General features: G+C 40.3%; 1 protein-coding gene across 1 annotated transcript; it reads left to right on the plus strand.

Annotated features, from left to right (window-relative positions):
• The first annotated feature begins 3,283 nt into the window (after positions 1–3,283).
• On the plus strand, positions 3,284–12,245 carry CFAP95 (cilia and flagella associated protein 95). Its single transcript, XM_063128560.1, has 6 exons — positions 3,284–3,418; positions 3,784–3,892; positions 4,670–4,791; positions 5,370–5,438; positions 8,308–8,365; positions 11,990–12,245. The coding sequence occupies exons 1-6, from the start codon at positions 3,321–3,323 to the stop codon at positions 12,185–12,187; spliced, it is 654 nt and encodes a 217-aa protein (XP_062984630.1). The 5' UTR covers positions 3,284–3,320; the 3' UTR covers positions 12,188–12,245.
• The last annotated feature ends 2,389 nt before the right edge of the window (positions 12,246–14,634 follow it).

The following is a 14,634-nucleotide window of genomic DNA, read 5'->3' on the forward strand; positions in this document are numbered from 1 at the left end:
AAAAGCACCAGGAAGCTGGGATTGAAAACTACAGCCCATTTTCTGTTGGAATATGTGTAGTAAATCGGTGTTGGGTCAGTCTGTTTCAGAACTATTCTAAACCTTGGAGTTCCCCTGAGTCTGCTGACAACTTACTCTTGTGCATAAATGATACTGTTTAGGCTGAATAAGGACAGTCACTCTCGGACAGCTGAAATTAATATCAATATATAGTAAGATTTCTCTGACTGATTGTCTGGTTTACAGTGTGGAAAACTATTATTTTGTAATTATTAATTGGTCCCTTACTGTTCTGTTCCCCCCCTAACAATAACAATTAATCAGTGAATCCAAGGACTTCTAGATTTAGGGGTTCTTCCAGATTAAGTTTATGACATGTGATCATCCCGCTTCATTCACAGAATTTTACAAGGTGGTTCAGATATCAAAAACTTCCACCAGTAATCCTCCCGGGTTTTCTGATTGCTTTTTTTTCTTACAGCAGAAAATCTGTTAATGAGAAAAAAACAAGAATAGCTGCACAATGCCTTCTAATCTGTAGCACTAGGAGCCCTCTGTCTGGAAGCAGATTTCAGTATTTGCAGATGATCTTTTGCATAAAGCTTAATAATATATATATATATATATATATATATATATATATATATTTGCTACCTTTCCCAACATATCTGCAATTTGAATACATCTAGACTTCCTCCTTCTGTTGCCTCTTTTTCCTGGGAAGATTTATTCATTTATTTGATTGTACCCTGCCTTTGTACCAAGAAACACAACACTCAAGACTTGAACTGACTGATTTGTGTCATATCATTGATTGTATTTATTTACCTTTTTTTCTTCCTACTTTTTGTTTATTTTATCAAGGATTTTCTGTTGTATTTATTTTTCTTTTGGGAGAAAATAAATCAATTCAGATACAAAGTGCTTGCATCATGTACTGGATACAGCAATTGTTCCATTGGCATAACTGCAACATATCTCCAATCCCAGCATAATGTGAGTATAAGGATTGCTCTACTTGGCTGCAATCCTATGAATGTTTACCTGTGAGTAAGCACCATTGAACACAGTGGGATTTATTTCAAGTAAACATCAACAGGATTGCACTGTAAGGGTGCAATCTTATGCATATTCAACCACTATGGCTGGCTGGGGAATTCTGGGAGTTCTTAAACACAGACAGGGCATTAGATAAAACAACAACAGGATTTAGCCAGATGAATTAAATACAAGCCAGAATGCAAATATCTTGAGAAGGTAACAGAAGGACAGCAATGATCAGTGTGTCATAACACTCCTAATAGCGAAATCAGGTAGTTGTGTGCTGTCAGGATTGTAGGCAAAATGGGGCCTCTGTACAACAAGAGGGGGTATCAGCACATTTGGGAGAAATGCAAGGTTTGCAGAATAACTCCTCCAAAACAGCCCAATTAGGATTGAGTGTCTTCAGTAGCCACAAAATTGTGTGACAGTTGGAAAAGGAACAACATTAGGGGAGGTGGGAGAAATACACTATCCTGGAGAACAGCATGGCTGACTTCCTGGAACTCTGAACAGTGGTGTGACTATTAGGAAGAAGATCTCACTTGTTCCTTCTAATTGCAAACTTAGGGGGTTCAGTTTGGAAGCAAAATGGGGCCATCCAGAAACAAGGTTGTAGTTTCTTCATACACAGAGGATTCAGGCCTTAGCTAGACCTAAGGTTTATCCTGGGGTTGTCCCTGCCTGCTCCCGGGATCCCCTGTGTGTCATTTACATGAATAGGGATGACCCCGGGACGATCCTGGGATAAACCTTAGGCCTAGCTAAGGCCTCAGTTTCAGTTTCCTAGTGAAGAGTGGGAATTGGGGACTATGAAAATGCAGGAATTATTACATCTGGAGGGAAACCTCACCAATGTGAAATTTTAGTATCTATGTGACAGCTGTAATGTTTGAAGTAGACTTGAATCTACTGCAATTTTCTATCACTGTGCACTGGAACTGAATTTTCCAAAATAAAGATACAACATACTTGCTGTTTAATTTCTCTGGCATATCATGAATCCACTGAGCACATGAGAGTATCATCCTACCTATTGGATGGACAGGAAATTTCACCCCACATAGAGGTGGTATATTAAATTTAATCAGAAATGCTATGTTCCTCATGTGCTGCCCCCATTCTGTTTGCTTGGCTCTGATGTGCCTAGATATGAATCACGACTGCTGTGTGTCTATTGTGCTGTTGATCATAATACATCAGAGGAAGAAGGAAAGTGAGAGAAATATTCCATCTCTCAGATGTGGAAGAGATAACAATCAGTGCAATCCTATACATGTGTACTCAGAAGTAAACCCCATTCAGTTCAATTGGACTTACTCCCAGGAAGTACAGGATTGCAGTCTATTATCTTCCAAGAAAGCTCTTAAGCTGCATAATGTTCTTTATCTTCTATACCCTTTTATTTCCTTGTAGCGATTGTATGAATCCTTTCCCATTTGCCAACAACCTCTTTTTAAGTGTATTTCTTATATTATACCACCACAAAAACAAAGTAAAACAATTTATATGCAAAAGGTACAGTAACCTCTCTGGAGCTGGCAAGCTTAGGGCCCAATTTGAGCCAAGGCTTGTTCACCATCTTCTTTTCTATAACAATGAAGTGATCGACACAACAGTGTGTCAAAGCGCATACAGAGTGAATTTCATTCAGCAGTGAGTATTGCCACAACCAGGCGTTAGTGCAAGTTTCTAAGGAAGAGAGTGTATTTTTAAGGCTCTAGTTCAGTTTCTCAATTTAGAAATTAAGGCCAGAAAAATATCGAAATATTGTTGGCTTTATATTAATGAACAGAATATGTAACCTTACTCTGCCCGCTCTCCTTACAACGACGGGGCAATGATACATGCTTGCCACGGTCCCTTACCTGCGAGGGCTCGGCAGAAAAGTAGTCCCGGCCTTGGGCGTAATGACACCGAAGTTCGCTTCTCCTCCTCTACAGCATCTTATGGTAACTATGGAAACTAGCGTGAGCGTCGAAGTAGGAAGGCTGCTCGACAGCCGTTGCTTTCGTATCTTAACTGCGATAATTAATGAAAGGCTTGGAAGCTGTGGGAAGTCGTTTTATTCTTATTTTAGTTCTAAGAAGTGCTGTGGCTGTAGGGTTATGCCGCGGTTAATTTTAACAATGAAGTAATGGGAAGGGAAAAGGGGGTGAGGGGAGGGATATTGGCTGGTGCTTACCTACACTGCAGCATGAACTGAACTAATACCAAGGGATTCGAGATACAGTGAAACAAAGACCCTTGGGAGTTGTAGTCAAAAGGGACTTTGGAAGATGGAATTAGGACCTCCAGATGTGATGGAGCGCAAAGGAGCGCTGACTTTGCGCTCTCATTCTGCCTTCTATGGGAGGCCCACTCTTGTTTACCATTGGTAAGAAAAAAATATTATTGACTCTCCTGGTGAGATTTTGTCTAATCCTGGTGTTAAACTGACATGACCGTGTTCATGTCAACTGCTAAATTCTGTTGTTATTGTTGGTTGTTCTCTTTATATTGTTCAATATTTTTTTTAATGTTGATTTCAGATTTTTCCATTTAGGCATTTCTGTGTGTGTCCTAGCATGGTCTCTAGTTAGAAAAGTTTTTCTGTTTCTTATTGTGCTTTTCTGGAAAAGCTGGAAGTACCCTGAGAAATATGAACAGCTCTGCATACATGTGTGTATGTTTTGTTGTGACTTTTGTGTGCACCTCTTCAGTAGTATCCCTATGACTTAGTACCCTTTTTATTATTGCAAGGTATTACAATAGAGAGGCTGAACCTAAGGATTATGACATACATCAAATTCCTTTGGGCTCTAAAAACTTATGTCGCTCCACCTATTGGCGACTTGGAACCATAGATGAGGTAAGAAAGTGACTTTCTATTACTTCCATTCAGTACTGATTTATTTATTTATTACATTTCTATACTGCCCAGTAACTGGGGCTGTATACATTCAGTGTCGAATTAGATATGCGGTATTGGCATCCATTAATGTTTCCCAATATTCTGCCACACAATCTGATTTATTATACATTGTTTGTGACAAACAAACAGATGGCAGTGAACCAAACTGGGGGAAGAGTTGGATACAGTGCATCAAACTTGTATTGCTTTCCCTCTAATCAGAATCTTCCCCAGAAGTGGGGAGAAGTGATGTATTTCCATCACTTCCACAATCTCATGTCCATTTTTTCTTAATTGTCAGTGGTGGGCACATTCCTTACCAGTATCTTTAGCAAGTAAATGCCACCCTCAGAAATTGCATGAAAAATGGACATAAAGCCACAGAGTTTAGAGGAGACTGCTGCACCTCCTTGTCTTCCTATATTTCAATAAGACGATTGATACAGGCAAAGGAAGGTTGGGATAATGCCGGCTTATTGAAAACAAGCCCTGTCCTATGCTTGTCTGGGTAAAGAAATCATGGTGACAAATATGATGAGTTGGAATAAGTGGGGAGGTAGTGGGGGTATAGGGCTCAAGCACTGGGGAGAGTAGAGGTAATAGAAGTATAACCTTTCATAAAAATGGGGAAGCAATACAATAAGCATTTCCCTACTTTTAAAAGAACACTGACAAATGCACAAATAAGTGTACATTGCATAAACTGACAGTTGCTGTGTTTCTAAAAACTTTTAGAAATGGATAACCACTAACCAAGATTACCTGTCTCAACCCTATACAATTAAAGAATATAAGGAACTAGAGATTCGGAAGCCTCTGTTAAATGAAGAAAATTTTGATGTAGCTGTTATTGACAGGTATTTCTGGGTGCCTTTGAATCCATATTCCTCATTCAAATAATACTTCATTATGGATATAAGATATGAATTTCTTTTTCCATTCCTTTTTTCTGTCTATTCTCCATTATGTGTCCTCCAAAATATTGAATGCCATTAATATTGGATTCCAAGAATTCCTATACGTAATCTAAGGCATCTATGATAGAGCTTCACCAAACGAATATTGGTTCAGCTGGTGCTAAGCAGTAAAGTTAAACATTTGTAAATGTTTGAACCAGTCTGGCACATTTCATCCAGTAGAGAGCAGTGGTGACCATTTACAGAAATGCACTATGATAACCCTGGGAGCAATGTTGGCTGTGTCAAAAGCAGCCACATGTTGTTACAATATGAAAACATGATGGGGACTTTTTTTTGTCTGCAATCATACACACTTTCCTGGAAGCAAGTCCCATTGAACTGAATGGGACTTATTTTTCAGAAGACATGTATAGGATTGCACTGTCAACAATTACATTTTATCTAAACTATACTAAAATCAGTGTTGCACTTAATTATTTTGATTTTACTTGTATCCTCTTTCTCTTTTTTTGCAGGGAGACAGGGCTACCAGAAACAGGTTTTGGAGCTCTATTGCCACGTCACTCTCCAGATCACTTTAAAATGTTAGTATTTGCAAAATTGTGATAGTTAGCTAAGCTTAGTGATGATGTTCAGACTCTGTAGTACATCCACTTTGAGGTTTGGAAAGATCCAAAAAATCTTCACAAAAAAAGTGCTATGTTTGCATCAGATAACATTTTGCATCAGATAATATGTTCGCATCAGATAATATTTTAGGGGTTGTGTTTTGCATTAGAATATTGATAATATGACACTTACTTTCAATTAAGGAAAAATAAGAAAAATATTTTTATATGGCCCTTCTGATATGTTATTTCCTCCTTTGTTCTGCCACCAGTAATTAGACACAATACTTTGAAATTACCTAAGAAGACTGGAAAACGCATCTCTTTACAATATGTTTTGGCAAAATGTTGCATTATGGAACCCTTCAGTTTGTCTATTGCTCTGACCTGATCGAATGAAAAATTTCATTGGTAATTAAGGCTGCAATCATATGCATGTTTAGACAGGAAAAAAGTCCTACAACTTCCAGAATCCCTCTAGCCAGAGAAACCAAGAAGAGGGTGTTGACTATCAGGAAACATTTAAAGCTGGGATAGGGAACCTCTGACTCCCAGGCTAGAACTGGCCTGCAGTGGTTTCCCATCCCCCCACCCAGTTTCTCTCTCAGATATCAACCAGTGCTCAGTGCTAAGAAAAGGCAGGCTTTTTCTAGTGTTGATCAGGGAAACTGTTCTCTTATCTCCAATCAGTGGTAAGAGCAGAGTTTCCCTGTTCATTTCATTTCTCCATGCACAGAAAGATGTCTCTCTGCATTGAGAAAGAAGTTGGCCATCAGGAAGCAGAGCTTCCACTTCATCATCTTATTCTTGTAGCTCTCGCTGCTGTAGCTGTTATCTGCTACTTCTGGCCATGTCTATGTGATGCCGCTTTGCATCCTGATTCCCCTGAAACCCTGCAGCATCACTACTGTGAAGTGGAATCAAAATACATGGCAGGACTGAATGCGGGCCATCCAACTCGAGGAAATTCACAGTACCGTTGCCAGACGGCGGGAATGGGAAACAGTGAAGACCTTTTCTTCTTTTTTTATGGCAACTTTACACACCTTGAAAGCCTGTAGCAGTACATCTGTGCTGCTGCAATTCATTTAATTTATGTGTTATATAACTTAACTGCCCTTACTTTCATTCCCTAACTTTTACACCAGCATGGTGGCCATTACAAGTCTTGTAGAACCCACACCCTGCCTTAGGTATGCCCACTTTCTTAACCTGAACCGAAACCACCACTGACAGACGAAGAAACAACATGGTGATATCGGAGCCATTGAAAAAGTTGCGGTAAAATGACACTTAGAAAAAGCACAGTTTCTCAGGGAAAAGCCCAGTGTTGCTGTGAGTTGATGGTTGCGTCATTTAAAAACAGCTTGTGCAAAGAACAGCATCTATTTGGTTTTCTTGAACCTGTATGATAGGAAATCTCCGTAGATTGCCGTATAAATATAATGGGGTTTTCTCCCTGTTACCATGCCACTTTTTCAACACAACTTGCTAGAGCTTGGGCTCAGCTTCTGCTGTACCTTGGGGGCAGCCAGCAATGCGTTTTATCAGCTTTGGATGATTCACAAGCTGTGCCACTGTGTACACACTAGATACATTGAGACTACCGTATTGCACGCTACATGGGATTGCTTTTGAAGATAGTTCAGAAGCTTCAGCTGTTACAGAATGCAGCTGTTCCTTGTGGGGGGCAGGTGATTGGAGCACATAGCTGAACCAGCTGCATTGGTTGCCAGTGCACTTCCAGGTTCAATTCAAAGTGCTCTACTAGTTCAATGGCACTGACTTCTTTTCCTTATTTGGTAAATGTAAATTCCCTCAACTTCCATCTTTACTATGTCTTTTCTAGTTAGACTGACCTATGTGTTAGCAGGTGGGAATATAATCATACCATTGAATGTGCATGAATGTGTTTTTTTCAGAACAAAAATCTGTAAAAGTAAAGTTCATGTTTTTAGACTTTGGCTTAGTTCAGACAATACATTAGTCAATCCCATGTGAAAACTCCATTCAACAGTTGAGTTTTTAGGAGGTAGTCCCCACACAACATGTTCTAACTCCACCGCTGTGTGACTGTGGGCTACTGTAGAGTTGAGTAAAATCCATTGCAACATTTGATTGACAGTTCTTCTGCCCTCTCTCCTCCCCTGGTCCTTCCGATGGTATGCCATCAGCTGCAAAAAAATACCCAATCCTGGCAGCTCTTCTAGACCGGCACTTCCTCTTTTTGCCGCTCTTGCCAGGGAACTCTGTAGCCAGTGGGAAAAGTCAACTCAGTGCAATGGAAAACTCCATGGAGCCCTCCACACAACACGCAGCACAACGGTTGTGCAGGAACTCTCCTCTGAACAGTGTGGATATTCTGCGTGGAGTGTTTTCCAAAAACTCCACCATTGCGTAGAGTGTTCCGCCAGACAACACATTTCTCAATGGTGATGTAAAACTCCACTGTGGAGTTCTAAAACCACCATTGAGAAACATGTTGTCTGAACTGAGTCTTTGAGTTAGTGTTTGATCTACTGTCCCCATTTGAATAATAGACATTCGCCGTTTAGTGAGTTCATATTGCATAAGTCCACTATGTGCACCCCATACCTCAGAGTAAAGGCCCCTTAAGACCTGCTTTGCCATTGTACATGTGAGTTCATGTATGCATGTGAGTGAGGACACATAGAAACAGTGGGTCTATCTGCTGAAAATATATTTTCTGATAACTATGAGCTTACTTACTAAGGAACAAATATATTAGCTTGTGAATTTATATTTGTTAGAGAGCTCTTAGGGATGGGCCAGTTAAAAATGTCACACAGAAAGCTAGTCTTACTACATATCTTCTGTTTTACAGGCTTTTGGGCACAACATACCAAATAGATTATGTTCCACCATATGACTATGTACCATATGTAAGTATATCAGAATAGAAAGGGACTTTTCTGCAATGCTCTATGTATCAATAGTACCAGGTGAATGCAGTGTGTAAACTGGCACTAAGACATTCAATTTTAAAAATATTACTTAGCAATGGAATTGGACAATAGGTTTCTGTAAAAGTTTTAACATGTATTTTATAGTACAAGCGTTTGAGCTTGAACTTGCTCCTCTCGGGATCAATTGACAAATCACTTGAAAATAGTGTTGTTCTCTGTTAACTTTTCCAAGATTAAGGGCACAATCCTATACATGTTTAGACAGAAAAAAGGCCTACAACTCCCATCATGCCCCAGCCCATCATGCTTGGGGTTCTAGAACTTTTTTCTCTCTAAACATGCATAGGATGGCACCCTTAATGAGAGACATTGATACATTTATTGATTCTCTGAAAAATCAAATATTTACATTGTTCTCTTGAGAATGGGCACATGATCTTTAATTGGATTTAAAAAAAAATTGTTGTATTTATTGACATCAACTTTTACCTGAAAATAAAACACCCATGGATTAAAATCATCAAGAGAATGCTGATGTATTTCTGTGTGTGTTTTAAAAAATGAATTTTTTATAGAGTACTGAGCCAGTAAAAGAGGAAGAAAAGAGTGTTGATGAGTAATGATTTGGTCTGGATTCCTTGCTTTATGTGGCAGGGATTTTAGCATGAGAATTGTGGCCAGATATTTCTGTAACCATGGCAACCAATACAGAAAAGTGTTTGTGTCTGTGCACATAAAACGTCAGCTATCATGATGGAAGATCTCTCTCTCTCTCTTTCTCTCTCTCTCTCACTCACACACGCACGCACACACACACACAGAGGATATATGTAAAACGTCTTTCCCGTCTTAGTTTCCCTGACATCTCATGTGCCTTCCAACAGACCACTGCTTAGGCAGGCTGTCTCTTCACATGTCTACCAATATGGATGATGTTCTCTTCCTGCCTCCTTCCCAGTCCTTATTTGTCAACTCAGTACTCTGCCTCCTGAGTATTTCAGCCCTTATATTTATTGTTTCCTTAAGCCTAATGCATCCTGGGTGCTGGCCAACCAGTCTTCAGCTTTTATGCCATCTCATTACCCAAGTGTTCTGCTCTTCTTCCTTCCAGAAACATAAAGGCCATTTTATCCCGAAGTCCTATGCAACTCTCTTGGAAGCCTACCTCACCCCATGGTTTTCTCATAATAGTTGTATTGATTGACAAGCCTATACAGATGACCCCTCCTGTTCAGTAGTTAGAATGTTTGTGAACATTCCATCCCATCACATGATTTGAGCTAACGGGTGGAAATGAGGGAGAACAGACCTGGCATGCTTCCCTTATCCTATTATTTAAGAAAACTTTAACTGCTGTGCATTTGCCAACTTTTTGATAATATTATTTAGAATTCCTTTTCTTATGTTTTACTGGTTTTGGAGATTGTGCTTTACATATACAGATTAAAAGATGCATAGTCTTTTTCTATTAAAATAGCAAACATATATCCAGAACTGTGTGTTCTGATTATTTAAAAACTTAAGAAAAATACCCATCAGACAAGAAACAGTGTGGTTTTTATGTTACTAGTATATAGGAGAATTCCTCTTCAGTGTTGTTCATAACAAAAATGTGCCATGATTCTTCATAAAGAAATGAGTGAAGTTTTCAAAAAGTTTTTATTTTGCCACTGAGCTATAATTATTTTATATAGCTTATGGACCCTCAAACATGGTGAATCTTTTGTTATGAGTTGAGGTTTTACGTTTATTGATCGTAGCTTCTCTCAAGCCCTAGGCAATAACTACAGTATTACATATTATTCATTTATAAAACTCCTCCTCCTCTGATTTATTTATCAAACATGGGCATCACCAGAGGGGCGGGGGCAGGAGGGCAAGCGCTGTATCCAGACAAGTAGCTTGCCTCCCCATCTGACCCCGATTGCTGGAACCCTGTGGTTATTTGCAAGGAAAACAATTTTGCACATACAAATTATTTAATTGAATCATAAACTAAATGTTAAGATCTGGTTCACACATAACAATGGAATTCCGTGGCAAATTGTGGGTTAATTAACAACCCAAAGTTAACCAAAGAACAAATCATGGATTAACTTTGGGTTGTTTAACCCATGAATAACCCAAAGGGTCCAGGTTCAGATATCACACTAACAATTTACAAATGGGTCGTTCATAGGTTGTTGCTGCAAATTGGAAGTGGCTCATGCACAGTGCACTTCCTCATAAATTATGGATTAATTAACCCATGATATTCTGCTGATTGCCTCTGTGATGTGCGAACGATCCCAATGGCTATAATCCAAACCATGCTTACTTAAAGCAAACGTGATTTCCTTTTAATCTAAAGAAGCCTTAGTTGTTGCTTAAGGACCTAGGAAATTGGGGTATGTGAGGGTTTCCACTGAAATGAGAGAGCTTAAATGCCTCTGGGTATGTGTGAAACACTGCCTCCACCTCCAGCAGTTTGGATCTCCCCAAAGGTTTCTTTGAAATATAACATGTTGCCCTGTTTTAGCATAAATAAACACAACACTTGTTTTTTAAATCAAACATAAAATGGGAAGTAAATGCATCTTCTGGATTGGCCTGTTGTCAGCACCTTGCATACTTGGGCAGCTCTTATAGCCCATGTGTCCTGGCAGGAGTTATCAGGGCTGATGTCGACCCTGCTCCCACTAACGTGGGTCTCCACCCAGCATTGCCACCACACCTGGGGGACCTTACTTCAGATATGCTTACACAGAAGTGGAGGGGCGACAGTAGACTCGGGTGGGAGTCCAGCAGCTGCTCAACTCTGATCAGTGCCAGGCAACTGCCATTTTATATTCCCCAAAGTATAATGTTCTGTGTCGATATTGAGCATTGCATGTTGGGAAATATAAGATGGTGGCTGCCTGCACTGATTGGAGCAAAGCAGCCACTCAGCTCCCATTCAAAAGTGCCGTTGCCATACAAGCACATCCGGGGGAAAGGATGAATGAGTGGCAGCTGCAGCCAGGGGGTCCAAGTGGTAGTGGGCAGTGGCAGCCATGCTGGGCAAGATGGCCAATGGTAGTAAGTGTAGTGGCAGCTACACAGTTGGCAACAGGGGCAGTATGCTGAAAGCCTACTGAGAGCTGGTGCCAATCCTGTTTTAGGTTTACAACATTTGGCCCTTTAAAGTATGCTTATTTTTAATATATAATCATAATACATCAGATTCCCTAATGGCAGATTGAAACCCTGCTCCGAAAGGGCCCTGAATTGCTCACAACAACCAGGGATTTTTGTTAACTTTTCCAAATACAATTCCATTATGCTGTGTAAAAATGGGTTGGTTGGTTTTTAAAGAGACTGAAAAGTATATGTGTTGCAGCTCAGATAGAAGTAGAGACCTGTCATCCAGGGAAAATCAATTTAGAAACACTGCTACACATGGACATCTCTGAATCTGGGCCAGATGGTCTCATAATAGACATTTAATTGGAAAAGAAAATTATAATCAAAACTATATAGTTTCTGATACATTTTAGTTTGACATGTTGTCTCTGTTATAGTCAAAGTTTGTTTCTCAAATATTTCTTGTTATTAATAACATATTCTAATTCTTTTCTTTAGATTACACCTGATGTAGGTGGCTACTCTGTAGTTCACAGAAAATGTCATTCTCAGTTTACCGACACAGCAGATTACAGAAGACATGGTATCAACACATGGCAAGATGAGAGTGGAGTGTATGCTAATGCAGATCTAAAGCAAAAAGTATTTCCTGTAACTAACCCTATACCAACAAATGTACATGAAAATGATTCTTAAGCACTAGTAACTCAGGAAAAATAAAGTTTCTGTATCTATTAGACTCATTTAAACAACACTGCAGCGTTTAGTATATTTAGTTAAGAATAAATGTATACAGTTGTATAAAGGACATACTAAATTGGGATCCTGTTACTTTCCCTTGTCAAAACAGCAGGAATATTTTTAATTCTACACACACACACTCACACACACACACACATGCACCAGCCACTTAACTGATCCTTTTATCTGAAGTTGCTCGGAACTGAATGTGGGACCTTACAAACCATGTATACTATTACTGAGTTATGATCACTTCTGGGTGTGTGCTTAACAGGCAGGGTTGTTGTTTTTCCACATGTAAGTATTGCTCACATGAATAGATCACTTGCATGAGTTCTTTGCACAAATAAGCTATGGGAATGCGCTGGCTGACTCTTAACAGGCTATTTTTGCAATGCATGAACGTACCTAATTGCTAAACAAATTACTTGGAAATCAAAGTACAAGCAGTGACAATAACACAAAACATCTCAAGCAAGCATCAAACTTTCCCTTGAAGGATTCTTTTTACACAGAGAATGTAAGCAGAGTTTGTCATTCTTCACTGAAGGGGCCCCTTTGAATAAATGGAGAAAATGGAGCTGGAGAGTTTGAAAAGCTCTTTTATAAAGCAATAGCATAGCCAAGATACTTCTCTAATAAATGATCAGTACCCATGGGTGTTAATCTATCCCGCACTATCTAAACTTACTGCATTGAAAAAACTCAGCTCATTAAAGCAGGGCCAGCCCTCCCAAGAAGCAGGATGAAGGCCCACTTTGGGCAACAGAGCAGGAGAAGCTTCCCCACCACCACCAGAACACCCTGTGCCGTGGCTGCTCCAGAGAGTCCTGCTGCCAACAACGTTCTCAGGAGCTGCTTCCTGACTCAGCAGCACAACAGCAGATGCTCCAGAGGTTCCCAATGGTTCTGTTCTCTTGCTGCAGCAAGTGCCACAGTGGGAGAGCAACCAGTGGGTCTCTTCGGAGCAGCCACCTGCCCTCTGGCTCTGCCTTGAAGATCTTCTCAAGGCAATTCAGAGGGAGGCTGGGTAGGTAGTCTCTGAAAAGTCATATTGGCCAGGTCCAAATGCCTGACTGAGAGCCCATTCTTAGAGACAGGCATTATGGGAAGGGGAGTCCCTGGAGATTGCCTGCACCATGGGTGACCTTCAGGGACACCCCCTCAGAATGCTTGTCTCTAAGGAAGGATCCCTTAGAGCCAGTCAGTTGGGCCTGGCTGTGTGTCTACAGATTTGTGCCAACTGCTTTTTATGGCTGAGGCAGCTCTTCAGAGAGCAGTAGCAGCAGCAGTGGTGGCAAAAGGGAGGGAGAGACAGAAGGGGAGAGGCAGTGCGTGGCAGGGGGAGACATGGTGGAGGTGCGCATGGGCTCTTGCTCAAGCAGCTGGAGAGTCTACGTCGGCCCTGCTTAGAGCCACCTTCAACTCACCAGGGTGGAACAGTGTGTTTCTGATGTAGAAGGCAGGAATGCAGTGGCATTCTTCCTATAGCAGTGTCAATCTGAGTTGAAAGCATTCTGGACCAAAGTCACTGATCTAGAGGGCCAAAGCCAGAGAAACTATATACAATTTGTAAGGCTCGCTGAAGGACAGGATGTGAAATGATGCCTTGATGGCCTTCTTCAAGAAGTACTCAAGTTGCCTGTTGACTATGGGTAGCATCCAACTGTATCCCTGCACTAGTATTAATAATATTGTACTAATGTAAACCAATGCTTGTGCAACATAACTGGTAATTGCTAGGACAATGGGGGAAAGTGGCAATTTGCTGGTGGGATGGGTGGAGAGTGACCTCAAGGATGGTGAGGAGTGTTTTGCCTGTATTGTATGTGTTTTGCCTGGTGGTTTTGGGAGGTGGGGCGGGCAGGTGTTTCTCTGAGTATCACCAGTTGCTTTATGTGAAATAGGTATTTTGTTGGGCTTTGTGGGGCAAATATGTAATTTGGCATTTGGATCTCAGACTCCACCTCTGCTTTGCACTCAGTTTCTTGGCTAAGTTACTTGTCCCTATGTCATTAGTTTGCTTTCTGTGAAGTGGCTGTTGGAACAGAAAACCATGGATTCAAAATATTGGATTCAAAATATTGGTAGAGCTCAGAGCCCATCTCTGCCTTGTACTTAGGTTCTTGAACAAGTTACTTTTCTTTTAGCCTCACCAGTTTCACTTCTCGGAAATGGGTGTTTTATGACTTGCCATGTCCACCATGGAAGCCATTTTATGAGTGCCCACAATACTCTTTCAGAATTTTAGACGTGCTCACCAACCCAAAAAAGTTGGAGACCCCAAACATATACAATTAAAAAATCTTTTAATAAAACATTAACAACAAAAATAACACTTTATAATATGTACAGGATGTAGATAATATAGAACATGCATTGTAACACCTTGTGTTTTCAAG

Source organism: Elgaria multicarinata, chromosome 6 (genome assembly GCF_023053635.1).
Source record: "Elgaria multicarinata webbii isolate HBS135686 ecotype San Diego chromosome 6, rElgMul1.1.pri, whole genome shotgun sequence".
Taxonomy (NCBI): Eukaryota; Metazoa; Chordata; class Lepidosauria; order Squamata; family Anguidae; genus Elgaria; species Elgaria multicarinata.